At 41.3% G+C, this 26706-nt stretch overlaps 1 protein-coding gene across 6 annotated transcripts in view; it reads right to left on the reverse strand.

The window, feature by feature from the left end:
- Nucleotides 1–24366, reverse strand: part of LOC104918237 (mitogen-activated protein kinase kinase kinase kinase 4) — a 50133-nt gene extending 25767 nt beyond the window's left edge. For all 6 annotated transcript variants that reach the window (XM_027277875.1, XM_027277883.1, XM_027277881.1 and 3 more), the window contains exons 1-12: nt 24309–24366; nt 12710–12835; nt 9073–9183; nt 8567–8657; nt 6735–6865; nt 6507–6561; nt 6251–6329; nt 5972–6147; nt 5625–5697; nt 5209–5419; nt 2625–2786; nt 2445–2531 (exon numbers count right to left, since the gene is read on the reverse strand). In XM_027277875.1, coding sequence (XP_027133676.1) covers nt 2445–2531; nt 2625–2786; nt 5209–5419; nt 5625–5697; nt 5972–6147; nt 6251–6329; nt 6507–6561; nt 6735–6865; nt 8567–8657; nt 9073–9183; nt 12710–12835; nt 24309–24323 — 1317 coding nt within the window. In that variant the 5' untranslated portion in view covers nt 24324–24366. The remainder of the gene's footprint in view (nt 1–2444; nt 2532–2624; nt 2787–5208; nt 5420–5624; nt 5698–5971; nt 6148–6250; nt 6330–6506; nt 6562–6734; nt 6866–8566; nt 8658–9072; nt 9184–12709; nt 12836–24308) is intronic.
- Between the last annotated feature and the right edge of the window lie 2340 nt (nt 24367–26706).

Consider the following 26706-nt stretch of genomic DNA (forward strand, 5'->3'; position numbering starts at 1 on the left):
AAGGGAAGTTGAAAACTCTGACAGAGAGATGGTGGCTGAAGTTGTAAACACTTTTATTCTTTAGGGGCCCATTTAGATGATAGAACTTTAGTTCCTTCTCAGATCCACACATGTTCTTACCTACAGGGCATTTAGAGTCGCAAAGCAGAGTCCCTAAAGTCCACCTGAGCTTTCTAAGAGAAATGATGGACAGTCAGGTGTACACTGCAGCTAAGGGGCTCTATATTCAATTATCAGCCTCAGAGAAGGAGGAGGGTTGTGTATTTTCATTCCTCTTTGCTCAAGTTCTTCAATTATTTCATCTTTTCTTGTAAAACGGCTGAATAGTTCTAGGGGTGGGAATAGATAAAGCTACAGAAATAGATATATAGGAGTAGGGGTGGGCGGTATAAAAGGTATAAACGGTATGCGGTATAAATTTGACCAACGGTAGAGATTTTGGGTTATACCTTCCTATCGCGATAGTTCATTGCGTCACCACAACAAGGAAGGAAGAAAAATGGCTGCGAGCAGTGAGCGCATGGAGGAGGAGGAGCTCGTAAAAAAGACCGACTCAACGTCTGTGATATGGACATGGTTTGGCTACAAGGTGTCAGATAGTGCTCAGGAGAACATATTCTGCAGGATATGCCGGGCGACAGTGATCGCTAAACATGGAAACACGAGTAACCTGTTTTATCATTTAAAAGCCAAACACGTTCTGGAATATGAAGAAAGCCAACGTATGCGTGGTGACGCGCAAAAGCCAAGCCAGTCTTTAAGTGGAAGGAAAAAAGTTGGCACTACACAACAGCAGTCTATGATAGACTGCTGTTGTGTAGTTCAAATTATACCATGATATAAATTTTAGGCTATATCGCCCACCCCTATATAGGAGCATGCAAAAAACATATTTGACTGTCTTTTGTTAGGATTACCACACCCACAAAAAAAGGAGGTGCCTCACAATTCTCTTTTTATGCGTTAACATATGCTGCACATAAAAGTATATTGCTGAAATGGATTACAAATAAGCAACCAACAGTCAGTTCAGTCGTTAGACTGGCATACGGTAATACTTTTACCCATGGAATATTTGACTTACTGGTCCAGAGGAAAATTTGATTTATTTTATCATATATGGATCAATTTCTTGATTATGTAGGACCTACATTATCTGATATATTCTGGCACTTTCTCGACCAAGGAATGAAGGTTGATTTCTTTTTTTTTTTTTTGTCTCATTATTATTGTTGTCATTACTATTACTGTTGTATGATAATCTCAGAATGCTTGTGAACTATGACTCTGCTGTGCTACGAAAACAATTTTGGAGGGACTGTATTAGAAAAAATAAAGACTAAATTAAGGCTTTATTGTCAGTAGCTAGGTTGGACCGATGCGTCTGCTTTGAGAATCAGTACATGTGGATCTTTATAGTTAGTAAGGACTAAACAGATATAATGTCTCTAAGGTGCAAGAGTTTTTTGACGGGCAAACTCAATAAAATATCAAGTTATGTTCAGCACAAATTTGGAGTGCAAATATTACGGCCCTAAAGCCCATGACATCTCATTAACATATAAAGTCAGGGTTGAGCTGAGAATTCAAAGAAGGCAATGATTTTTAGAAGTTTTAGAAGAATTTTGAAGTTGAAGCCCATCGCCAGAAACTGCATGTGAAATAGCAAAAAGGTGTTCAAGGAAACGTGTGTAGTTTGTTTCTCATAAACCTGGTCAAAGTGTCTGAGCACTTTAAATCAGCTCTGACTGAAGTCTGGTGACTGTGGAGGACCTGAGGAGTGCAGCCCATGATTAAGTGATGGTGTGAAGACTGGAAGTGAGGACATGAGTGGTCATATCCTTTCATTCTTTGAGTATCCTCTGTAACCCCGAGATGATTTGAAAACTTCAAAAATGAAAAACATTAAGTCATTCAAAAAGCCCTCCAGATAACTGAATTCTTCTCCTGCACTGGAACATCTGGAATAAGAACAGGGGAAACCCTCTCTTCCTGGTGGATGACTAGTTTCCTGCTGACGACATCACCATTGCTGAGAGCCCTGTAAACATCCCGACTTCTCCAGAAAAAAACCTGAGAATACTTATTTATTATTTTCATTATTAATGGCTCCTCTGGGATCAACAAAAGTCAGAAGTCAGTCTCAAAAACCTCACTCCGTTTAGATCGGAAAGAAAACCAAATCAGGAAAGTTTGTGTAACGGAGGAATAATAAGTACCTGCATTATGAAATTTAACAATGTGGGAGTTGTGGAAACGTTAAAAAAAATGAACCACTTGGGACAGAAACTGATGAATATAACAGTCAGGAAATGTTGTAGATGTAGAGAGGAGGATACAGACCAATACTCAGAGAATAAAAAACATATGGTTATATACAAATAACGAACTTTAATGTAAATGAATGTGATCTGTGGGGTTAGACAGGGCAGCCAAACACTCACCAGCAGCATGGCCTGTTCGTGGAGCAGCTGCTGCTGCAGAATCTCCAGGTGCCTCTGCTCCTCCTCCAACTGACGACGGATGTACTCCTGTCAATCAAACACGGCCCACCCCGCAATGTCAGAAAACAATAGATCATATTTCCACATTCAGAATCTTAATTATGAGGAAAGTGTGATTACCTGTTCGCGATCGGCCCTCCTCTTCTCCTCCTCGGCCCTCCTGCGTTCTTCCTCCTCTTTGCGGCGTCGTTCCATCTCCTCGATGCGTCTCTTCTCCTCCTGCTCACGTCGGCGCTGCTCGCGCTCCTGCTGCCTCCTCATCTCGCGCTCACGCCGTTGTTGCTGCAGGCGGACACAGGAGGCCAGTTCACAGCTGACAGTGTCCTAGTTCTGGTTTTTGTCTAGTCATATGTGACACAGAACTCCTGTTTTCCCATCCGCAAGAAAACTAAAAGTTTAGTCTTAGTTTTAGTATCAGAATCAGGCCCTGAGTTACTGTATGTGACCTGCACGCACCTTTTGTTAGAACACAACTGTGATTTGTCTTCACTTATCTTTGGTGCCAAAGCAGCTCGACTGAGCGGCACAGTGAGACACAAAATAGGAGATGATCTATTTGTGTGGATGTGATATTGTGATATTGGAGTAAACCAAAACTTTACTGATCACAGTGAAGTCCATTTACAGAACATAGTTATAACGTGTCAAAAATTAAGTGAACAGACAGAAAACTGACAAAGTCACAGAAAAAGTCAGAACTGTTTCTGAAGTGAGATGACACTTTTCTTGTGATAGTGACAAGACATTATTCAGTTAAAACAATCAGTCGACCAGGTTTGAAAATGTATTAGTCGTTTGTCACTTTTCTTGCTAAATTTCCAGCTATATATTGCACTAAATGGAATATTTGGGTATTTTGAAGATGTCACAGTGTGCTTATTTTACTATTTTCTTACATTTTATAGAAAAAATAAAATAAAAAACTTTAACAGATAATGGAAATCCTACAATGATTTAAAAACTGCTGCAGAGGATATAGATTTATATCGAGAGTTTTGTTCTGATTTTTAAAAAAATCCAGAGAATTCAAGGCCTTCTGTTCCAGGACATTTGCTGTTCACTTCCAATCTAAGGGCTTTCAAGGCTTGTAAAACTGTACTAATGTGGCTTCCATAAAAGTTTAAATGTTACCCTAGCATGATGATGTCTGTTCATTTACACTTTGCAAACTCAGTTTACACGCAGGACTAAGGACAGCAGTAGTTGATGGAACACATGCCTGTATTTACCTGATTGATGTGAGAAAATCTAGATGAAGACACAGAGTGGATGAGCTGGGAAGTCAACAGATTTCATCTTTTGATCGGAGTAATATCTTAAGTCTGACAGGTAGTTATCTAACACTTGGTTCTCTAAGCAGACAGATGAGACATTACTCTTGATTTCTGTGTGTCTCTGCGGTATGAGAAGGTGCTGTGAAAGCTGCAGGACATCACTTCAGACTGTGACACACTGTGTTTATACACACTGAGCGCTCAACAGGATAGCACATGTACAGTGGTATTTCTGTGACATGGCACAGGTTCAACTATGGCTTCTTATGTCTGATTTATCTACAGGCACCATCAGGTCATGAATCAAAAACACAGCCTGGAGCTGTGACTTCTGTGGGAAAACATGAGCACAAACACACACAAGTCCTTCTCCTGGATCCACATGCTGAAACTCATTTCATGTGTTTGCTTCTATCCATTCCTATGTTACAGGATCTAAGTCTCTGTTGCTGTTCTTTCCTTCCAGAGAGGGACGTGACCACTTCAGGCCAAGAGAGGAGGAAAATGAGCCACGCTCGCACAGACACTAATAGAAAAGAACCACAGCTCAGAGAGATAGAGGATAATTACAAAACGGCTTTTTCAAACTCGTCCTCGGGGAACACCAATTAATGTTCTAAATTTGATCTCTGAGTCTTTATATAAAATTATCCGGCCAGAAATCTAACCACTAACCTCCAGGTCAAAAGTCTCTAATCTTATTACACACAGATAGTGTGCCGACGCCCAGCAAACCGGTTAATTCCCCCCCCCCAGCTTCTCACACTATCGGGCTCTTAGGTCCGACATGTGTCTGGGCGAGAGCTACTAACTCTTTTTTTTTTCACTTGCTCACGGTTATCATGATCTTTTGGGGGCTTCATTTTGCCTTTGTACATGAGGCCACGCTCCACCAGGTGAGCACTTCCAGATTTTTAACTGAAGCTACAAACACACCAGAAGACGCCCTGTGTGCGTCCTGTGAACACAGCACGTAAAGCACATTTAGTTTGTATTGTGCTTTTTATCTAACAGTTTATCAACAGCATTAAACTCCATTAGGGTTTATTAGATCATGACTACAGTAGTTTATCATCATCAATCTGTAATGGATTTCTTATTTCCTGCATCAAATCACCTCTACAGTCAATGTTTCTCACTGTTGTAAAATGGTGATGTCACTCACTCTCAGAGGAGACACTGCTTGTAGAGAAGTGTGTAGGAAGCTTCATAAATAACACAAGTCCTTCTCTGAGTATTTTTAGTCTCATTCTAACACTCAGTGGAGCTCCTGGGAGGAATCCTGCGATGCTCCATGAATAATAGATGCACTTTAAATATGGTTTTACATTAAACAGAAGACTGTGCAAACAAAGTTACGCTGTTTTGACTCTGACGCCGACAGAAAACTTGTGTGGCTGAGGTAAAACAAGTTCTCTATGAGGCCTCACCTCCTCTAGCCGTCTCCTCTGCTCCTTCTGCTGCTCGATACGTTTCTGCCTCTCGGCCAGCAGTTGTCGCTTGTACTCCTCCTGCTCACGGAGCTGCTGCTCCTGAAGGAGCTGCTGGCGACGCAGCGCCTCCGAACGCTCCTTGTTCTCCTGCTGCAGCCGAATGAAGTCACGGCGTAGGGTGGACTCACCTGGGACGTTGACTATGGAGCTGTGCAGGGGACACGAGGAGAGATTTTAGCTGGTGTGCTCGCTCACAACAAGCTGCTGTTAATAGTGACATTGTAAAATAAAAGTGTCAGTTTGTTACATAGAACCAGAGAGCTGCGCTGACTATACTAGTTTGCATACACAAGGACTAACTAATTCCTACACATTTATACTGTTTCATATGTGTTGTAATACTGTATTGTTACCTTGGCTCTCCTTCCTGCTCAGATGCCTCTTCCTCCTCTTCTTCACTGCCACTGTATTCATACTCCGTCTCATCTGTGGATAGGGAAAATGAATAGAACAGTGTTTAGTTTAGTTTAACTTTATGTAACCTAACACGCCACGCACATCAAGGTTGGAAACTTTAAGTAAATGAAATGTATAAACATCATCATAAATGATTCACAAGAAAATGTTGTAGAGCAGGTATTGTTTACAGATGTTTATCCAGCAGTCCATTTTGGTCTCGTGTCTGTTGTTTTTTTACAGGATAAAATCCCCTCCTGGGATAAAATCCTGTGTTTCAACAGACCTCCCCTCTGGGACTCACCCTTCTCGCCCCGCTTCTTCTTGGTTCGGTCGATGTGGTCTTTGAGCTGGATGCGGACCTGCCTCTCGTTAGGCTGGTCCCGGATGAAGGGGTGTTTGAGCAGCTGTTCGGTGGGAGGACGCTGGGTGTAGTTTTTCACCAGGCAGCCCTCAATGAAGCTGAAAAACTTCTTAGACCTGTCAGGTTAGAGTTAAATGATGATGTTTGAGATGATGTCGCATATTCATCCACAAGTATATTTGTTAATACGGGAGGACAAAGGTTAAATCCTCAGCGCACCATTTTTTGGACTTGAGTCGAGGTGGAGGGTTTCTGGGAATGAGGAAGAGGGCTCTCATTGGATGCATGTCACACAGAGCTGGAGGAAACAAAAAAGGGGAGAACAGGTGAGAGCCAGACACATTTTAGACTGTTTCCATGAATATGTTAAACCGATAAAAATGTCTTATTGTCTCTTACTCCTTCCTTTCTGAATGCTTTATCATTCTGAGAATGCCAAACAAAGCACTGCCATGTTAATGTGATGTGTACTTACGGGGAGCTCCCTCAGCCATCTCGATGGCTGTGATTCCACAGGACCACAGGTCACTCTGAAGGACAAAGAGCAGATTTCTCACACTTAGAATATCTACCAAGGAAGCAGACAGCGGTGGATCTCAAACTTTAAAAAGGTCTGTAACTTCTCAGAAATTAGCTAAGCAATTTCAGTTTTAAGAACAGACTTAGACTGATACACTGTAACACAGCAGATCCGTGTCCTTACCCTATAGTCGTAGGTGGCGTCTGGGTTTTCATCACAAGCGATGACCTCAGGAGCCATCCAATATGGCGTCCCGATAAAGGTGTTCCTTCGACCTACTGTCCGGTCCAGCTGAGCACTCACACCAAAGTCCACTGGGAAACAGAAAGTCAACATCAGTCATTATTGGTTCCAAACACTTTCAACAACATGCAGCTGTACAGTGAAACTATCTTTAACTATTTCATCCACACAGTATTTATCATCCACAGCTGATTAGAGGAAACCTGGTTCCAGACCTCTGAACTGTCGACCAAGATATTTTTCATGAATTCATATAGCTCTGCTTGTTTTTGCTCTTAAACAGCTGTTTCCCTGGTGAGACAAACAATCGAGCCAATCGGAGCTTTGCATGCAGAATTAAGAGCAGCAATGTTATCGTCCTGTGCCAGAGCGAGAAAAAAAAACAGCTGCAAACGTGGATGAGCTCAGCACAGCTGTATACATGTTGTCTGCAGGGTTCATCCAGTTAGAACCTTCACACAGAACGCAATGTTTAATACCTGCTCCACAGTCTTACTGTGCCAACGTCTGAAAGCATGATGGGAAACGATGGGTAATGTCTAAAGTGTCTAATATTATACAACATTTTTCAGTACTTTCCTGCAGTGTACAACAATAACTCCTAATAATATAATCAATTATATTCAAGTGTCCTGGACCTGAATAGGCAGCATGATTAATGCACTAATTCAGGTTTTTGCCAAAATCAGAACTTTAAGTCAAGATTATGCTAAAATATATTTTCCCCAACTATATTTAGGTTCCCTGTTAAGGGCCAGTCTTAAATTGTAATGTAAATTCCCAGGTTATTCCCATTTATTCCCCTGGAAAGTTTCCAACTTTGAAAATTACTGGAATTTTGCAGCCTACCTACTTGCACATTATGAGACAATGACATCTGTAGCTACTGTAGGCAGCAGTAATGACAAAGCTTGTGACTGGTCTGATGATTCGACTGGACTAACATGACTGCCTACAACAGGCAAGAGGATATATTCCATTTTGTTTGGAATGCAAACGTCACTCACTGCTTGGAGAAAAATAATAACTTCTTACACGAAGCCCACTCTCTGTTTTAGAACAGGGACAAGACGTAATTCTGTGTTTGTGAAGTCTTTACAGATGATGACAGGAGCCAGACACTGAGTGATGCAGATCAATTCAGCCTATTAGTCATTAAGTCATGTAGTGAAATAACGTACGACTTCATTAAACAACTTGATTTAAAAAAAGCAAAAAACAAGTAAAAGCCAAACTATGAGAAGTGTTGAGAGGTGGTGTGTGTGCTGCTGTTCCACCTGCCAGGAATGAGGTTAAAGTGCGTTGGCTCACAGACAGACAAACAGACAGAGGCATGTGAGGACACACACTCTTTTTGCAGCTGTCTAACAGCGCTGTGTTTCTGTTTTGTTGTACTCGAGTGATGTGAATTAATGAAGCATTAATGGACATGCTGCGTGATGTCTGCACCGAGGAGCCCTGCTGTGGTTCTGAGGCAATTTGCAACATGATGATCAAAATACATCAACGGTCATTTTCCAATCAAATGAATTGAATACTAAACTGTTAAGAGGAAGGACCGAGTGCGACTTTTAGAAAAGGCCTGACACTGTGCGATCATGTGAAACATTACAGATCAAAAAGCTCGAGTTGGCACCAGCAGGGTGCTGACTCAAATCTGCTGCTGCAGTATTTTTTTCGGAGCAGCCATCCAAACCACAGCGCAGGCTGCGGTCCTGGTCTACAGGCCCTGTCTGGACCCGCCATTCAGCCAAAATAGAACCGTCACATACCCAGTTTGACTTCAGCGTTTTCAGTCAGCAGCACGTTTTGTCCCTTGATGTCACGGTGGATGACATGATGGGCGTGTAGGTGAGCCAATCCCTGCAGAGAGAGCAGAAACATAACATTCTAACATCTTACATGCAGCACGTTAGGGCTGTGCGACATATCCATATTTTAATCTATGCATTGTGGGATTTGTAGTATGAGTGGTGGGAGTGCGATTTACCACGGACCATTAATAACAGACGTATGAAATTATCCGGCCACGGAAAAAAATATCAATATATATCAAGTATGGCTATTCAGCTAAAAAATATCCAGATATGACTTTTGGTCCACATCGCCTAGTCCTACAGCACGTGACACTTCATGGAGCAGTTATTCTGTCACATCAACAGCAACAACATGGAAGCAACCTCTTTGCAGTCACAGTCACAGTAAATAAATATTTGTTTGAGCTTCTCATTAAACTCTATCCAACTTTTTGACTGAGGGAATGAAAAGTCTGACTAACCCTGAGGATCTCTCGGGAGATGTAGGCGATCCAGTCCTCCTTCAGTGTGTTGCCTTTGGTGTTCTTCACAAGGTCTGTGATGGAACCGGCGCCGCAGAACTCCATCACCAGCTGGAGGAGAGAGCACAAGATAGTGAGAAGACTGTGAACAATCTCTCGCACACACAGACACACCATATTTTCCTCTTTTAATCAGATCAGGACGGAAATGTCAGTGTGTCGGATGACAACATACCATAGGAGGAGTAGAAGGCTGGTGAGAAAATTGACTGTACATGTTTATGGGTTCATGGGAAATGTGGTCTTAATATGAAGAAATGTGAGCACCAAAGCAACATTGTATATACCATAAATTAACAGGTCAAGAGAATCCTCATCATAATCATGCACAGATTTGTACTCCCTGTACAAGTCAGTGCATGTGAATGTGAAAATGTGTAATTTTAGCTAATGTTAGCCAATGTCAGCTAATTTTAGCTAATGTTAGCCCAGATTATTAACCCTGTTGCCGAGCTCAGCAGCGTCTATGGACATAATGGCAGGGGCAAAATGACTGAAGAGGACAATGAAGGAAGGTAAGAAGAGAAAGTGAGTGAGCAAGAAGCCACCCTTTTATTTCACCAAGCTGAAAGACAGACACCAAGCTGGGCTGACTGCTGTTGGACTAGTCAGTAACATTAGCTGGCTGCTTTGTCTGCTGTTGGTGACCCTGTTTGGTGTTTGGCTGTTAGCAAAGTTGTCGACTCACTAGTTTTTGATCATAAGTGATGTAATCAACAAGAACAAATACAGATATCACATATATATGTACAGATATCCATATTTACCACAGTGATAAAAGATTCTGAAACTCTCAAACCTAAATCGTAAACCTACTAATTGTAATGTCGCTTTAGGAAGGCAAAAATTCCACAAATTAATGGGGGGGCACTAAAATCACAAAAATACAGATTTTTACAAAAATTTGACAAATTTTAAACCCTTTAATGTCATATAGTATGTTTCTTCACTTTCATGTAACATTCTTATCACTGTTTTACATGAATGCTCAGATATAAATAGGTTATTGCTTTATGGCTAAAATCAATAACATGATATCACAAAGAATATTCTGATATGTTTAGAAATCACAGTATGTATGTAACATCACACAGGAACTAACCAAATAAATGTTTAAAGATCAGCTCCAGACAGGCTTTCGTGCCTATACAAATACTGCTTTGTGTGTTGTGACATGGTTTTCCCAACCTTGTCAAAAAGTATAAACTCCCTCCACAATCTATGATTATGCAAAAGTTTCAACTGTTCAACAAAACACTTCTCATGTTCATTCTCAGTGTCTGTGTGCTAGAGGTTTCAAGTTTCCACAACACATTTTGTGACTGATTTCCTAACGAGTTGCGATGTCATAAAATCCTGCTCATACATGCATGTCTTCAACTCATATTTAATGAGAGCAGAGAGAAACTCTGTCCTCCAGCAGATAAATGCAATAACAGCCTTCTGGTGTCTAACTGTGCACAGAAAAGGGCAAAGTGAAGACACTTTGAGTGGACGAGAACTTTAAATCCAGTGAACTGTGTTTCACAGCCCTGCATGACATGAGACAAAACTTTTCAAATAAACCGGAAGCATAAAAACAGTTTCCAACATCACGTTTATCCTGAGGTGGACAATATGCTCATGATATGAGCAGAGCTGAGCAGTAAGGACTGTGAGGGGTCGTGGAGCAGCTGTAAAAACAAACACAGGGCTGTGTTTTGGACTCAGAGTGAGATCTCTCCTCTCGAGGAACAGCAGAGCTGCAGGGTCATAAAATGAGCTAATCGTGCCTTCAGCAAAGCAGCAGCTATAAATCTGTGCTGCTGGTTTGTTTTTCCTCTGCTTCTCCCCTCTCTGATTAACTCCTTTTTGTTTCACATTCTTCTTTTTGTTCACTTCATTTGCTTTATTGGCTTCTTTGTTGGGTTTTTCTGTTGCTCTCCTCTCCCCTGTCTGATGGGCCAGGAGGGCCACTCTAGGGGGGGTAATTTATTGTTTGCAGGCAATAAAGTGTGAGAACAGATGGGGTAAGTGCAACGAAACAGCCCCAATATAGCCACACTAATCATGACTTAATGTTGGAGAATTTGGTGAGTGCTGATCTGTAACATCTCTGTAGTCCAGTAACTTTCACTAATAACACTGTATGGTTTGTTTTTGAGGGGGGGGGGGGCTGATACATATTACACAACAAGTAGTTCTGACCAAGCAGTCTGATTGGTCGACTAGACATTTAGAATGTGCTCAAATCAGCATGACAGCACAGCTGACTCATCACTAAAAATATTACTCTGCCATCTCCACATTGTCACATTCGGAAAGTTTAAATTAAAGGATATTTTAAACAAGTACACTGGAAATCAACAGAACGGATTTCAACTTTTATTAATGAATAGTCTGGATTTTATGAAGCTGTTAGACTGCCTCATTAATACAGGTGTGCGCCTCGTTAATACAGGTGTGCTCATTGTTAATACAGGTGTGCACCTCATTAATACAGTGTGTAACTCGTTATTACAGGTGTGTACCTCATTAATACAGGTGTGTAACTCGTTATTACAGATGTGTACCTCATTAATACAGGTGTGTACCTCGTTATTACAGGTGTGTGCCTCGTTATTACAGGTGTGTGCCTCGTTATTACAGGTGTGTGCCTCAATACGCGTGTGCCTCGTTATTACAGGTGTGTACCTCATTAATACAGGTGTGTGCCTCGTTATTACAGGTGTGTACCTCGTTAATACAGGTGTGTGCCTCGTTATTACAGGTCTGTACCTCATTAATACAGGTGTGTGCCTCGTTATTACATGTCTGTACCTCATTAATACAGGTGTGTGCCTCATTATTACAGGTCTGTACCTCATTAATGCAGGTGTGTGCCTCGTTATTACAGGTCTGTACCTCGTTATTACAGGTCTGTACCTCATTAATACAGGTGTGTGCCTCTTTTGTGTGCAGCACGTCAGAGATCAAACAGTTCAGTGACCTCAGAGAAAATGTTGGACTGAAGAGAAATATTTCGTTTAATTTTACAAAATTATTACATCGATCTTTTTTCAACTTGTTTTGACTTTTGAACTTCACAATGCTGTGGACTTATTGGAAATGATTAGATCACATGGCGTAGTAAACTGGGTTCCATTGCACATAGGAGTCTACAGCAGTGACTGATTGTTTAGTAGTAGTAGTCAGTCCTATGAATCTCCATGGAAACAGAGATTGGAAAAGAAAGAGGACAAAAAAATGTTTATTTTGAATAAGAATATGTTTTGATCATATATTTTTATTTAAGTTGGTAATTGTTGTATAATCACAGTATTACATTTGACAGTGAGCTTTACCTTATTATTGGCACTTCAGTGATTATGGACCTGACCACATCACTGTTGTGATGATGAAATTCAACAGTTTATTGAAAACATCTGGTTAAATCAACTTCTCGCATAAGCCAGAAAGTGATTTTGGCCAGAATCTCACTTTTGTGTTCTTTGTGTATTTATTTTTTAAACAATGTCGGGAATCCAGAGATTGTGATTGGTGGGAATTTTGTGTTAGCTATATTAAGTTTCAGCACATTGCGTTTTAATAAACTCACCCATAGCTGGTCGTCATGGCCCGGGGGACTTTTCTTGATGAAGGCTCCATAGTAGGTGGCTATGTTTCTGTGATGGGAGTACTTCTTCAGCATGTTGATCTCCAGCTTAATTTCCTCCTCTTCATCCTACATGAGAGAGAGACAGACAGGGAAACAGATGAGTGTTAATACATTCTTATTACCTGAGAGACGGCGAGGAAGCAATTATATGAACTAATGGACTAAATCAAAACAAACAATACAAGTCTATTTTCTTCTGTTCAGATCACCTAGTTTGTCACTTTGACTTCTGCTTCCATTTATTTATCACGTATCTGCCAACTTTCTGCAAATCTTTTCAAACATACACGCATGTTTGACACACTCGGGTTTACTCTAGTGAGTTTTAACTCAAACATCCAAACATTCCTACGGACTGAGTTTTGGAAATATCAGGTCCCGTTGGTCTGAGGTGAAAAAGGGTTTCTGTCCTGCCTAGAAAGTGCTAACAGTTTCCACTCAGATGTGGAACTCACACATGAGCTCCAACTTCACTACATGGAGTTAGTTATTTATTCATTGTCGAGCTTTAAAGTGCATTTGTGTCTTAAGTTTGAGCTGAGTTTACACATACATTTGACAGTACAACATACAAAGTACACAGACATTGTGTAGTTTTTAATAGTTATTGGCTGCAGCGTCAAATCTAAAATCACCATGTTTAATATATCTTTCTTCAAACCAGTAATACACTAACCCCAACAACATCACCATGTGCCGTACATTTGACTGAACACACAAATCAACACATCTCAACACACAACACTGAGCTGTTTTATTCAGGTATACGGCTTCTTCCACAGTCTCAGCTGCACAGTAAAAATGAAACATCTTCTACTTCAAACCTCTCAAATGAATGCATGTTCTCTTTTTTATGAACTGGAAATTCTCATACATTTTTTGATTTTTGTTCTCTGGGAAACTGACAGATTAAGCAATTACACGTTTTAAATTAAATTTATAATAAAGGAATGAACAATGTGTTGGCCTGTGCTGACCCTGAAGGTTTGCAGAGTTGCACTGGATGCTTTTACAGCAGCTTTTGCTGTGTCGCATCACAGTCACAGTGTTTGTAGCTGCATGTCGAGCAGCTCAATAAAAATGCAGAGGGGAATTTCCCCGACCAGCATTAAAAAACAGTATCCCCATTAGAAAACACATTTTCCCATAATATTTACATTTCTTTCACCATGTTTTAGAAGGAACAGCCAATGATTTGACTTCTGCATAATATTTAAAGCGTTGGCCCTCCTCCCAGTGGAACACTTCTAGTCATAGACAGTAAAGAGAAAACATGAAAAAGGCATATAAATAGGTGAAACCAAGTTAAACTTGTCCCAGCAGCAAGGCTCCAATCTCTGGAACTTTTCTTTCCTTTCTGTTCTGTTTTCAGTTCATCTATGAAAGACGTGCTGAAGATCAAACAAGCAAGGAAATAAACAATGTCCTAAAGCAGTGTAATAAATGGATATGACTCCACACAAATACAGGCAGATACAGCCTAAACTGATAACAGCCGAACAAAATCCCACCTCTCACTCTCACTCAGGATATTACAGTACAGACTCAGACACGCAGACTGACACATAACAAGATCCACTGATTATTTCTCAATCATTGCAGCATCGCCAGACCCGTGTGACATTTATTTGCAAGGGTTTTGCATCAGCCGGCCGTGCGTCTGATCCCGCAGGCCTGACACGACATGACATTTTCACTGTTACGGCTGGTCGATAAGTGGGAGCGTGATGCACGGCTGTGGCCTGGAACCCCGAGCAAACTGAGCGCTGCAGCAACCTTGTATGTCCACAAAGGAAAAGTTCTGAGGAACTGAGAGCTAAACTGAGAGTTTTGGCTTTTCTTGGCATTTTGTAGTAGTGGGGTTCATTCACAAAATCACTGGCTCTATGGCTCTATTTAAAATGCACAGGTTCTGCGTGCTCTCAGTTAAACTAAAAGTCTGTTATGCCTAGCAGCTATGTGAGCTAATGCTAACATGCTAACAAAGGATGGGCATGTTAAGTCATTTCTATATTAGAGCCCTTGCATTTCATTATTATCGAGAAACAAATGTAAAAATGAACACCCAGGAGAAAATGCAGGTGGAGTTTAGGTTATCCTGTCTTTCTGTGCTATTCTCACTGTAGCCAACATAAAGAAAAAACATATCCACAGACATTCAAATGTTACAATAATTTCTTGCATAGCTACACATTCACTTTAGTTTCTGTAAGACTAACTATTACAGTCTAATGTTTTGCATTTATGTAAATTGGCAAACAACAAAGAAACAACAGAGCTTTTTCACAGCAGCCATGTCGACATGACATAGCCTAGTAGTTAAACACAGGTGTCACCAATGACACTAATTAAGGTTTCATACAGGTCAAACAGAGTCAGGGTGCTGGAACTTTAATTAGCATAGCTGGTAACACCTGTGTTGACACAGCAAAGGTGGAGTGACGTCTGTCTGATACACTAGAGCTCTTCACGTTGAACGAATACTGCCGTCCAATACTCATCCCCAAATACTCGAGTACTCATGCCCAGCCCTAACAAACACAATGCTAACGTGCTAGTTTGTTTACGCTGATTACTGTCTTAGTTAAGCGCGTTAGCATGCCAATATTTCCCATCTAGCATGACTTTAGCTTAGCAAGTTTTCTGTCATAGTACCGCACATATTAAAGTTTTAACCTGAAGATGGTGCTAAATGAAAAGGTTCAACAAAGTTCATCCTAAAGGGGACATAAATGTCTGAACTAGAATTCATACTAATTCTTTAAACTCAAAACCACAAAAGTCAGCTCTGTATGATGCTAACGGAAATGACTGACTGACCCTAACCAAACAGTCGTGTTAATGTTACCCCAGCTAAAAAAACCTAGCTATAACCATCAATTTAGTATAAATTACTACAATAGTCTTTGGGAAAAGAAGGTACAATGGTGGTCAAGTAAAATCGATATCTGTAACCAAACTTCTAATTTTGTCTGAATTGAAAATTAAACACTAGTTAGAAAAGAGCTGGTCTGGAACCTTCTGGGTTAAAGGCCAAAATAATGACCGTAACAACACAGACACTGCATCGATGTGCTGTGCATGTGTCATATACCCTGTCTTTAACCTTTTCATCTCCGTTATGAACAAACAGCACCGGCAGCACAACATTTAACAAGAAGCTCTGCAGTTTATGGAGTACATGTTTGGACCAATCACAAGCAGAGCTCTGTGCTCAAGAAAATAACAAGCAACTGTTGGAGCTGGTTTGACCTGAAAAGAAAATACTGTATCATACAACGGGACAAAACAACGGTTATATAAGAGTGTTAACAAGAGAGAGCATAATAATAAAGATGACGTCAAACTTAAGTTACATAAGAACAAATTAATTGCTGGTTTTAATGCAACTAATAAATACTTCTTGACTGTTGAGTTAAAGTTGCTTAATGTCTGCCAGGACATTATTCAACCGTTATATTTATCACTGCAGGTAGCTACCTCATTCTGTTGGCTGTCTGAACACATACAAGTGGGGGTTTTTTGGATTACAGGAAATGGTCGCCGTTAAATGTTGGTGCTAGCAGAAATTAAAACACACACGTCTTATCGGGCGCTGCAGCTGCCGGAGCAACAGAAGACAGGCAGCCAAAGACTGTGCTGACATTTCTGAGTGTGGTCCACAGCTTAAAGGGCAATTCAGCCATAATTCAGTATTTAAAGATGAAACAAGTCGACTTCTACGCGTCTATAAAAACACATTACCTGCAGCTCACTTTCACTATCTCTAAAATACAGAACGCCCCGGTAAACTCAACTCTTCTCAACTTATCTATGATTATTTAAAAAGCAGGAATTTTTTATGCTGCCAGTCATTTGGAAAGAAAGAAAACTCTGTTCTATTTTTACACTTTAAGCGGTTATTATTGTGACAAAAGTCAAATCAAATGTTCTCCGGAGATGTTCAAGTAAAGTGCAGGCAGCATGTCGCCACGTGAACGCCTGTTCGTACACCACAGAAAGCTGTGTGCCTGTGACTTATCACTTTAATCTGCTCAGGCTGTTTTTAAGAGTTCATCAGGAGTTTTTCGACTGTCCGTAATGATGATGGGGTCATTCGGTCAGCCCGCCAGTCAGCCAATCCCTTGAGTCACAGTCAGTCAGCCAGCCAGTTGGTTACTGCTTCAGCCAGGCAGCCAGTCATTTAACCAGGCAGCTAGCCAACCAGTGAGTCAGGAAGCCAACAAACCAGACCGCTAGCCAGCCAGTCCTTCTGTTAATCCACTCAGCAGCAGACCATCAGACACCAAGAAGTTCTCCAGCCAGTTACCCGGCAGGTGAGCCAGCCAACCTTTCAGTCAACCAGTCAGTCGGTCAGTTGCGTATTATAAACGATATTTTTGTGAAAATAAAAGCAGGATCCGACTAAGACACGTTCAGAGAGTCAACACAGACAAACAGTACCTTCTGTGGTCAACAGAACATCCCATCGCCCACAAGCTGTCAGTCATGTGAACGTTTTTGGAACAAGTGAGTATAATTACAGATTCTGAGGACAGACTAGATGAGGAGAAACACAGCAGGAACGTTCCTACACATCATTCACAGAGAGACATAAAGGTTGAAAACAACAGCTGAAAGAAGGGAAGAGAATAATCACCTCGACCATCTACATACAAATGGTTACACTCCTTTATGTTCAGGGCAGCACAGATGGCCATGCCTTTCAGCAAAACATACACTACAGAGACTTGTGGCACACAGAAAAGAGAAAAGGGAAGAAAGAGTGACTTCTAGAGTATTCTGTACGCTTGACAAGCCAGTCAAAATACTGATGTCATCGATCTGAGGGGGAGGTGAGCCCGGTGGACACGTCACCGCAGTGATGACCTGAACAAAAGGTGCGAGGGCAGCAAGAGAAGTCGCTTACTTACCTCTTGTATCAATATGGCGACAGTGACTTTGCTTATCAATTCCAAAATTACCGTACTTTCAATGTTGTTATTGTTTCTTGTAATTTAACAAAGTCGGACATTTAAATACATCAGTATCGAAGTGCGTCTAATCACAAATTGCCATCCAAGACCTTTGGCTGACTAGAAACCAGTAAAACCATAAATTAAAAGGTCCGGTCTGTAGGATTTAGTGGTATCTAGTGTCAAGGTTGCAGATTGCAACCAAATGTATACCCCTCACCTCAAGCTCCTTTACAAGGGTAAATAGAAACTACTGTAGAAACATGGAGGTTCAACGTGGTGGTGGACGTGGAAGTGTCGGCAGCTAAGGTCGACCTACATGCCAATAGATTCCCCCTTAATCTGACACACTGGACCTTTTAATCAGAAAATATCTTATCAATGTGTGAGAAGAATAGGACTGATACTGGTGATCTTTTAAAAATATATTATTCTGATAACTATTTGCCTACATAAATGGTGAAAAATGCTTAGTAAAGACCTCACAGTGATGTTGTGCAGGCAATAAAGCCCCAAGAGATGTATTTGCAATGATTAAAAAAACTCACTTCTGTGGAGCTAAACCCTAAAATATTCCGCATTTAATAAAAGAAAGCAACATTTCATGGACGGTCGAAATTGGCACTGAATAATGTTCTGTCTTATGTCGGCCTGATCGAATTGTTTCAGTGGAATCTGACCCAGCGGGTTGCTGCCGATTTTCAATGCTGAGCTCCACTGGTCACACAGGCAGCTTAAGAGAGAGCACAGAAACACACACACACACAAGAAAGATGGAGATGAGGCGGGCAGGAAGTGACCTGTATGTCAGGATACAGCTGTCGTGACAAGGAGACAGTGACATCATCCCCTCTCTCTCTCTCTCTCTCTCTCTCTTTCTGTCATATGTTCTCTATGACTCTTTCCCTCCAGCGTGTCTGCACACTGTCCATTTATTTTGGACACTCACTGTCTCGATCACTCTCTCGTCCTTGCAGCATCACTTTCCATTACTGTCTCCTATAATGACTTTAGTCCCGTGTTCAGTGTATCCCATGATTACTGCACCTCTCTCTCTCTCTCTCTCTCTGTCTCTCGCTCTTTCCTTCACTCCCTGTCTGTCTTTGTCTCGCTTTCCCTGAACTATATATCCGCAGTCAGTCATTCAAAACAAGGCGTCCTGAAGCTACTCATTATCATTCCTTGGCATGAAATGGTGGGGAGACTCGGTGGCGGCCATATTGCTGCTAAAGTATTACAGCACACAAAGTGAGCAGAGCTAACAGAACCACGACCCCGGGGGAGCGGACGGCCGCAAAATGGAAGCATAATGGAAAATGGAAGCTGAGTAGGAGGGAGAGACTTTGGCCTCGACAAAAGCCGAGAGAGGTCGGCGTGTCTTTAAACAGGCAACCAGTAACCTGGAGGAAAGAACGTGTTTCAGGGACTGTTTTGAACACTTGCTGTGCTCCTGTTGTTTCTCAGCAGGCATCACACGTTTAACCTTGAATCCATATTTTAAAGTAATATCTAATCTATCACTGGTTTGGTAGCAACCTGAGCACCAAGATAAAGACTAAAAGACAGAAAATTGCAAGCTACAAATTTAACTGGTTTAAAAAGAATTATTATTTGCTGGGTTAAAACAGCATTCAACAAAACAGAAGCTATCAACAACAAGCTCTAAAGTTTGTCTGTGGTCCTTCTGATAACTGTATAAGTGAAGATTTGACCTGTTGGCAGCACTAGTGGCCTGAAAAGTCATTAGGATCGACCTCGGAGAGACTGAATTTCTGGATCAAGTATCATGGCATCCAGTGAGTTGTTTCCCTCCACTGGACAGACCAACTGAGTGAATTTCTACAAGCCTGCAGCCAGTGTGGCTAAAAGTTAGAAACAGAAATGCAGAAAACAGATACAGCCAGTGTTCAAATGTATCTCCATTTGTTTCAACGTGGCTTTCGTTTGTATTCTTGGAGACAAACACACCAATTCCATGCCTTCAACACCTTCCCACTTTTCACATTCACACCTTTTGAATGGACATGGAGCAGTGGGAGGTGAGAGAGAGAGGGTTGATCTGCTGTAATGTGTGTAGTTTGTTCCAGGTGCAGAACTCTCAGAACGAGAAATAGCTAGCAGGAATGTGGCGAGAAAAGCAATGAATTCCCACAGGAACAGAAACGGAGAGATAGAGATGCTTGCTGTGGAGTTTTTCCACTAATCAAGATCGATTTTCTCCGATTGAATCCCACCAGATTACATCGAGTCAGCAGCAGCAGCGTGAGGCTCCCAATGCAGAGCTGCTGCAGCTACACTTCCCTCCCTCTCTCTCTCTCAGTCTATTCACAATGACTTCTCTCTCTGGTTCTCTAACAGAAAACAGAGGTGGTGACTGAAAAAAAGATGGCGAGGGATGGAGACGAACGATAAAAACGGCGAGCGGGGTAGAAAACAGAGGCATGAACCTGGATGAATGCAACAACAAAAAAAGCAGAGAATGGAAGAATAGACAGAGGAGGAGAGAGGTGGAGAATGGATGTGAGCGAAGGAAGTGAAGAGAGAAGCGGCCCCTCCCATAATCCCACTGCACTTCAGCTGAACCTTCTCAGAGCAGGAGAGGGAGTTTCATCTCCTTATCTGAGCTCCCTCGCTCGCCGTCTCTGTCTAAGGTTTCACTCGCTCACTTCCTGCCCTTTCATCTCGTTCTCTTACCACCCTGCTGGAGACTACACACACACACACTCATACACTCACAACACAAAAATAGTAAGCACTGTATGATCATTTATACCGATATGAATCCATAAAAAATACATTTGAACTGAATAGACAAAAAAGAGGATTGCTGGTGTGTAGTATATTGTTAACTGGACTGGAAACTTCACCAGAATTCACCAGCAAAGACGGAAAAGGCTACAACCTGAAACGTCCAATAAAGCACACAGAGAAACAGTGCTGAGTCACAAACACCGGCAATTAGACACATCCGCTGCAATGAGTCCCCCAGAAAAACACCTCAGCAGCCAACCTTACAATCTGCTTATTCCAGCACAGTACAACAAAGATGGATAGACACCAAAAGCTATCATGTTCGAGGGATTGTTGCTTTGGAAAGATCTGTAAAGAATATCAGCTGATTGATATTTTTTTAACTGCATAATATTGGTACCAGCTCTAAAAATTCACAACTGTTGTTTATCATGATGTACAGTGCAAAGGGGCACAAGAGCAATGCTAATAAAATGATATATTTTTCTATACAGCCAGGCCTTCAGGCTGGATTTCCCTCATCATCCTCTCTCTTCTTAGACGTGTCTCTCTTTCCCACTCCGTGTGTGTAACAGGAAGTGGTATGTGGGTCAGAGCACATATGGGAGGAAGCGACATGTATAGCTGTGTTATTTTAAATCTGTGAGTGTATGAAAGCTGCTGTGGTTCACCTCATGGGTCTCTCTCACACACATAGATAGATATAAGTGTTACATGGGATTGCTGTTTGTGTGTATATGCACGTGAGCTTGAGCTTTTTCCAACGTGAACAACTTCCTCTGCTAAACTGTCGATCCTGGTGAGTGTCCAAACAAAGTCAAGTGTTTACTTTCTAAAGTAAACACTTGACTTTGTCTGAACCACGTGGAAACTGACCACTTGAAACATTGAAACAAAAAAACAAAAAAACAAGCCGCTGTGTCTTCCCCACATGTGTATTTTTTATTTTTCATTCAGCTTATATGAATACATAAACACATTCCCATCAAATGTTCCTGACCCTTCATCATGTCCTCTCTTTAATCTGCACAGTTGGAAATGGGGATTTGTGCCTGAGGCCACGGTACGCTCCCAAAATCAGATTGCCTTTTTTAATATTTCACCATGAACTAGATTTTTGAACAAGACCTCCAAATTGTGTCTGGTTACCTGCCACAGAGGCAGCCAATGTAAATTAATGAATCATCATAGAGAATACTTAAACCAGTATTCTTATATAATGATTATTTGGATCCCATGACTCCATATGAAAGGGGTCACCCAAAGTGACAAACCCTTTCAGAATAATTATTGGACTCTGTGGAAGTTTCAGTTCATTGCGTTGTTTTTTTACAAGAGACAGCTATTTTCAGGGGGAAACCTCCAAGAACCCACTATATATTAACAGCCCAGCACCAAACAACATACACAGGGAACATAGTGAAGCATGTAGCAGCTATTTAGCAGATATTTCAGATATTAATGTGTAAAGAAGCAACTGTTTGCTAACAAGTTTATTATATCAACTTAAAGAATGGTGATATGTCAATATTGTGTTCACAGCTCGTTTCCACTGCCCCCAAGTGGCCAAAAAGTATAATAAATAATATTGGTAAATTGTTTAAACACTAAAACCTTCAACCTAAATCACTGTTAATAAAACTAAACATCGATTGTTTAAATTCCTATGACTTTAAGATGAGTCCTGTGCTTTTCAAGGACCATTGTGTGGTATTAGTGGCGTCGAGCAGTGTAGTTGGTGACTGTAACCCACCGTTCTAGCCTAAACATTGGAGGACGCATGGCGTCTGTAGATATAAATCAAAGACTCACAAAACAGAGCTGTGAATTATTCATTCCACTTCTGCCATATTCTGTAAATAGATCTAAATCTGACACACTGGACCTTTAACAGGCCTAGCTGTCAAAATCAATGTTGAACTGATCTGTCTTTTTTTCTGCCTATCCTTCAACTTAAAAAACAAACTATTAATGATTTATACTGGATTGTTTCGCTGACAGACTCAAATTGCTGTGTCCATCCTTTCCTTTAGGGGAGTGTCAGACTGCAGCCACAGGAAAAACCATGAGGGGTGTGAAAACGGGCAAAGGACTGCAAAGGCGGCAACTATTCAATTGTCTAAAAATAAAATGCTGCTGGGGAGGGTGGCACTATTCAAAATATGCTGCAGTGTGCTATCAACCTTTTACAACTGGGAGCCGTTTGTAGAATTGATGAGGTTCTATTAGTCTAGAACAACATATAAAGGTAGGTAAAGCATATTCATTCATATTCATTTTTCCTGCATACAGTTTAAATGGTATGTATTTGATATGTATATATATTGACCTTTTGAGGGGAACTATTTTTCAGAAACCTCTTGCCTAAATGGTTCCCAAACTCAGGATCAGGACCCCTTATTAATGTTACTCTGAAGCTGATCTGCTCTATATATTTTTTAGCATTTTTGGTAACTTCTTAACTGATTTTCATCAGATCTGTGACCTAGCCAAACAGAGAGACATACATGCAGCTACAAATGAAGATGTCACCTGGATTTTATTTGGATAAGACACCGTTGAAGTGTAAATGTTCTTACATCATCCTACAGATGGGACAGAGCTGAAAGCAGCGGGGTCCTCACAGACAGACAGACAATCCTCTTCAGTGGAACGCTTGACCTGGATTAAAGGCTTTTATGTGACAGCCTTAATGATACACTCATTCCTCTTGAAGGCGTCTGGGCAGGAAATGGTCAAGTGACCTCAAATAGCTGTTTGTGAATACTTTTCCCATTATCTCATTTAGCTTCTCATTCAATGATGAGTAAAAGAAAAGGCTCTCACTACTACCGCCATCAGCGAAGTGAGATGAAGATTTACTAGACTACCAGGACTGCAGCATTTACACACAGAGAAGCACCAATTTCTGCAATTACAGCCCTCTGGGTCCTTACTCAACTCTGTGCAAGCTGGAAAGCATGCACCCATGGGCTCAAAAATACCCTTGTGCATGCACGCACACACACATACCAATCCTAAGTCTTTAAGGCTACTGGCTAAACTGCCCTCAGGAAATTGAAAATCTGTTGAGCTTCAAACACAAACTTTATCCGATGAAGAAAGAAAAAAACTTGGGGTTGGAAGCCATGTGATTATGGGCCTAAAAACGATTACTATTTTTGGAGAGAAAACATTGACATGAGGGTGCCGTGCGGAGAGACGGGAAGGGGAGTCAGAGAAAGTGTTTGTTTTGGTGTTAAGCCTTATATTGAACACTCGAGTAAAGAATTTGTATCGAATTAGGCCGACAGATGCGATGAAGCTAAATTTGGAAGCAGGTCCAAATACGCAAGATCTGAATTGTGTGGCTGCTGGTAGAGACTGATAACTGCTACAGAGGAACCTTTTTGTTATAGAATTCAACAACCCTGCCAAAGTGGAGCAGCAGTTCAGCCATCATGCAGTTCAAAATTCAATTAGCACATAAAGAAAGGTGGAAAACATTGGTGCATGTATGAAAGCAAAATGTAGTCCAGTGGAAACTGACTTAATAAATCATGTGTACATGAAGCAGCTCTTGAGCTCCACTGAAGAGACTAAAATAGCATCAGTTCTGTGGGCCGATGAGGAGACTGTAACCTTCCGCAAACTACTACATCAAACAAACATAAATGCCATATTTAATGTCTGTTTTCTAATTTGTTTTCCACCATCTATGGTTGGAGTTTGACCGCCGCTCTTTTAGCTGTGTCCTCTTTCGCAACGGTTCGATGGCAACCAACTGGAGAATTAGCATCGCCAGCCATTAACAACAAAACATTAAAAGTATAAACCCGGCGCAGTTTACTGACCTCTGTGACGTCCATGACTTTGATGGCCGCCAGTTGTCCCGTCTTGACATGTCGACCCTGGAGAGAGAAGCAGAAGAGAGGAGAGATGAGGGAAAGGCAAACTTTTTATGTGTTTGTCCCTAGGCAGCACACACAGCATTGTAGTCATTTATCAATCTATGTGACTATTGTTCAAGTATGAACAGCTCAATTATGGGACAACTATGAGCACAGTATGACAGTTTTTCTTTTTTCAGTGTTGGGGAAAGAAGCCAAAGAGTTGACCTGTTCACAGCATAAATTGCTGGTAGGAATCAAAAAGCTTTCCAGACAGTAGTTTCATAGGCAAACATACCGGTTGACTCAGCTGGTCATAAAAACAAAAAACACATTCATAACAAGGAATTTGCTCTACAATAAGCATGGACAATGGGCCAAACCTTTTCAGCACTCCCTAACAAACAGTGTTTTCAATCAGACCGGTAGAAGGAATTAAAACATTCAAAATCCAACTTGATCTTTTCAAAAGAAACACCAAACATGCATGACAAGCTAACATGGTCCCTCGCACACCTCAAGGTTTAGTCATAAATGAGACACTGTAAAACAGCTGAAATAGCCTGGATACCATTTTTTTCTAAATTACTTCCATATATCCAATTTAACAGTTAATACATGGAAGAGGCTCAAAGAAGCCCAAAGCAAATGCTAAGTAGCAAAATGGACAAGGCCTAAAGGAGAAGAAAAGAAGCTATATGCTAATAGTAGATTGCATGAAGGATGCAGCCATTTTGTTTGTAGAACAGTTCAGTTCATGAGCTTTGTTGTTGTGTTGTGTGTAAACCATAGATAAAATGAATTAACAAAAGTGCTACAAAGTATCATTAGAAACTACAAGGGGAATCATGCTAATATCAATTTAGCCGACCATGAGATAGCCACCAGCTATAAAAAGATAATTTAGTAGTAGTAGTTGTATAAAACTTTTTGTTTGAACTTCAGATAAAAAAAAATACTACACCTACAGACAGATATTAACCAAAGAATCTCTGCCAAATCACCAAAGTTTCTCTGCCTTAAAGGTAACGGACACGCAGACTACCTGTAGCGCTTTAGCACAAAAATGCTTGCAGTTTATGTGAAGGGTGGGTGATGTGAAAACCACACACCAGTGCAGCGTGTACATCTCCACCATAGTACAACTATCAGCGTAATCTCAGCAAATATTGGAGAAAATGTCACATTAGCTTCACTGGCTAGCTGAAAAGTGCAATGATCTTTTTCACAGCGGCTAAACACAGGTGTTACCAAAGATACTAATGAAGGTTCAGTTCCATTCAGGTCACACAGAGTCAGGGTGCTGCTGTGCTGCATGTTGGCTCACTGGAAAGTCTCTGCTACAATAAATGGAATGGAACCTTCATTAGTATCATTAGAAACACCTGTGTTGATGACATCAGATATTACAGAACTATTGTCTATTATATGTCTACAATACCTACAGTACCAAGTCATAACAACCCCTTTGTCATATTATAGTTGTCTACTCTCTCATGGTTTATTTTAAACATCAGTCAGACAACCGCTTGAACAAAAAACAAGGTGCAGAACACCTTTTGAACACAGCAACAGTGGACAGAGACACTGCAGTTAGAGCCCAATCTCCCTCCAAAACCTGCACGGAAAGCCTCCGTTACTTCTTAACAACGTGAGCTCAAACGTTTTCACAGGTGGAAAACGAACAGAGAGAGAGAGAAAGTGTAAGTCTGTGCAGCCCTTCATGTCTACATCATGTTTGTAGCCTGAAGTCTGCGCATGTGTTACTGCACTGACACACGATCAGGTTTCTTTTGTGTGAAACGGGACTGTGACACCTGAGCCTGAACCCCCCCCCCCCCCCTCGACTGATGACTGGTGAGGGATTAACCCATTTTGGTTTAGCCAACGGGGACGTGTGTTTAGGTGGGGTCTGTAGTAAGGTCAAGGCTGATCGAGAGAGAGCAAACTGCAAAGATGGAGGACGAGGAAGCAAATCTCTGCAACTGTGGGAACTACAGTATGAGGAGAGAAAGGTGAGGTAGGAGAAGACATGAGGAGATAAAACTCATGCTGTAAACAAGCAGACAGAGAGTTCGCAAACGGTAGAGATGGTGGGAGACGAGACATTTTTCTAATAGTTTTGCTGAAATCTGAATCTAGTGAGCGAGCAGTGTGCAGATACTGACTGAATGCAGAGCGTAGGTGGGCTGATAATACGTCGAGCCAAGACACAAAGGGGAGAGAGTGACGGCGGAGGGGTTGAGGGAGAGGACAAACTGGAGCAAAGAGGAGAGGGAGGGGAAAACAAACAGAACACTTTCAGTGCAGAGGAGAGACTGAAGTGAACTGTAGGGACACGAACAGAGCAGCTCCACGGGAC

This window comes from Larimichthys crocea, chromosome I (genome assembly GCF_000972845.2).
Source record: "Larimichthys crocea isolate SSNF chromosome I, L_crocea_2.0, whole genome shotgun sequence".
Lineage (NCBI taxonomy): Eukaryota > Metazoa > Chordata > Actinopteri > Sciaenidae > Larimichthys > Larimichthys crocea.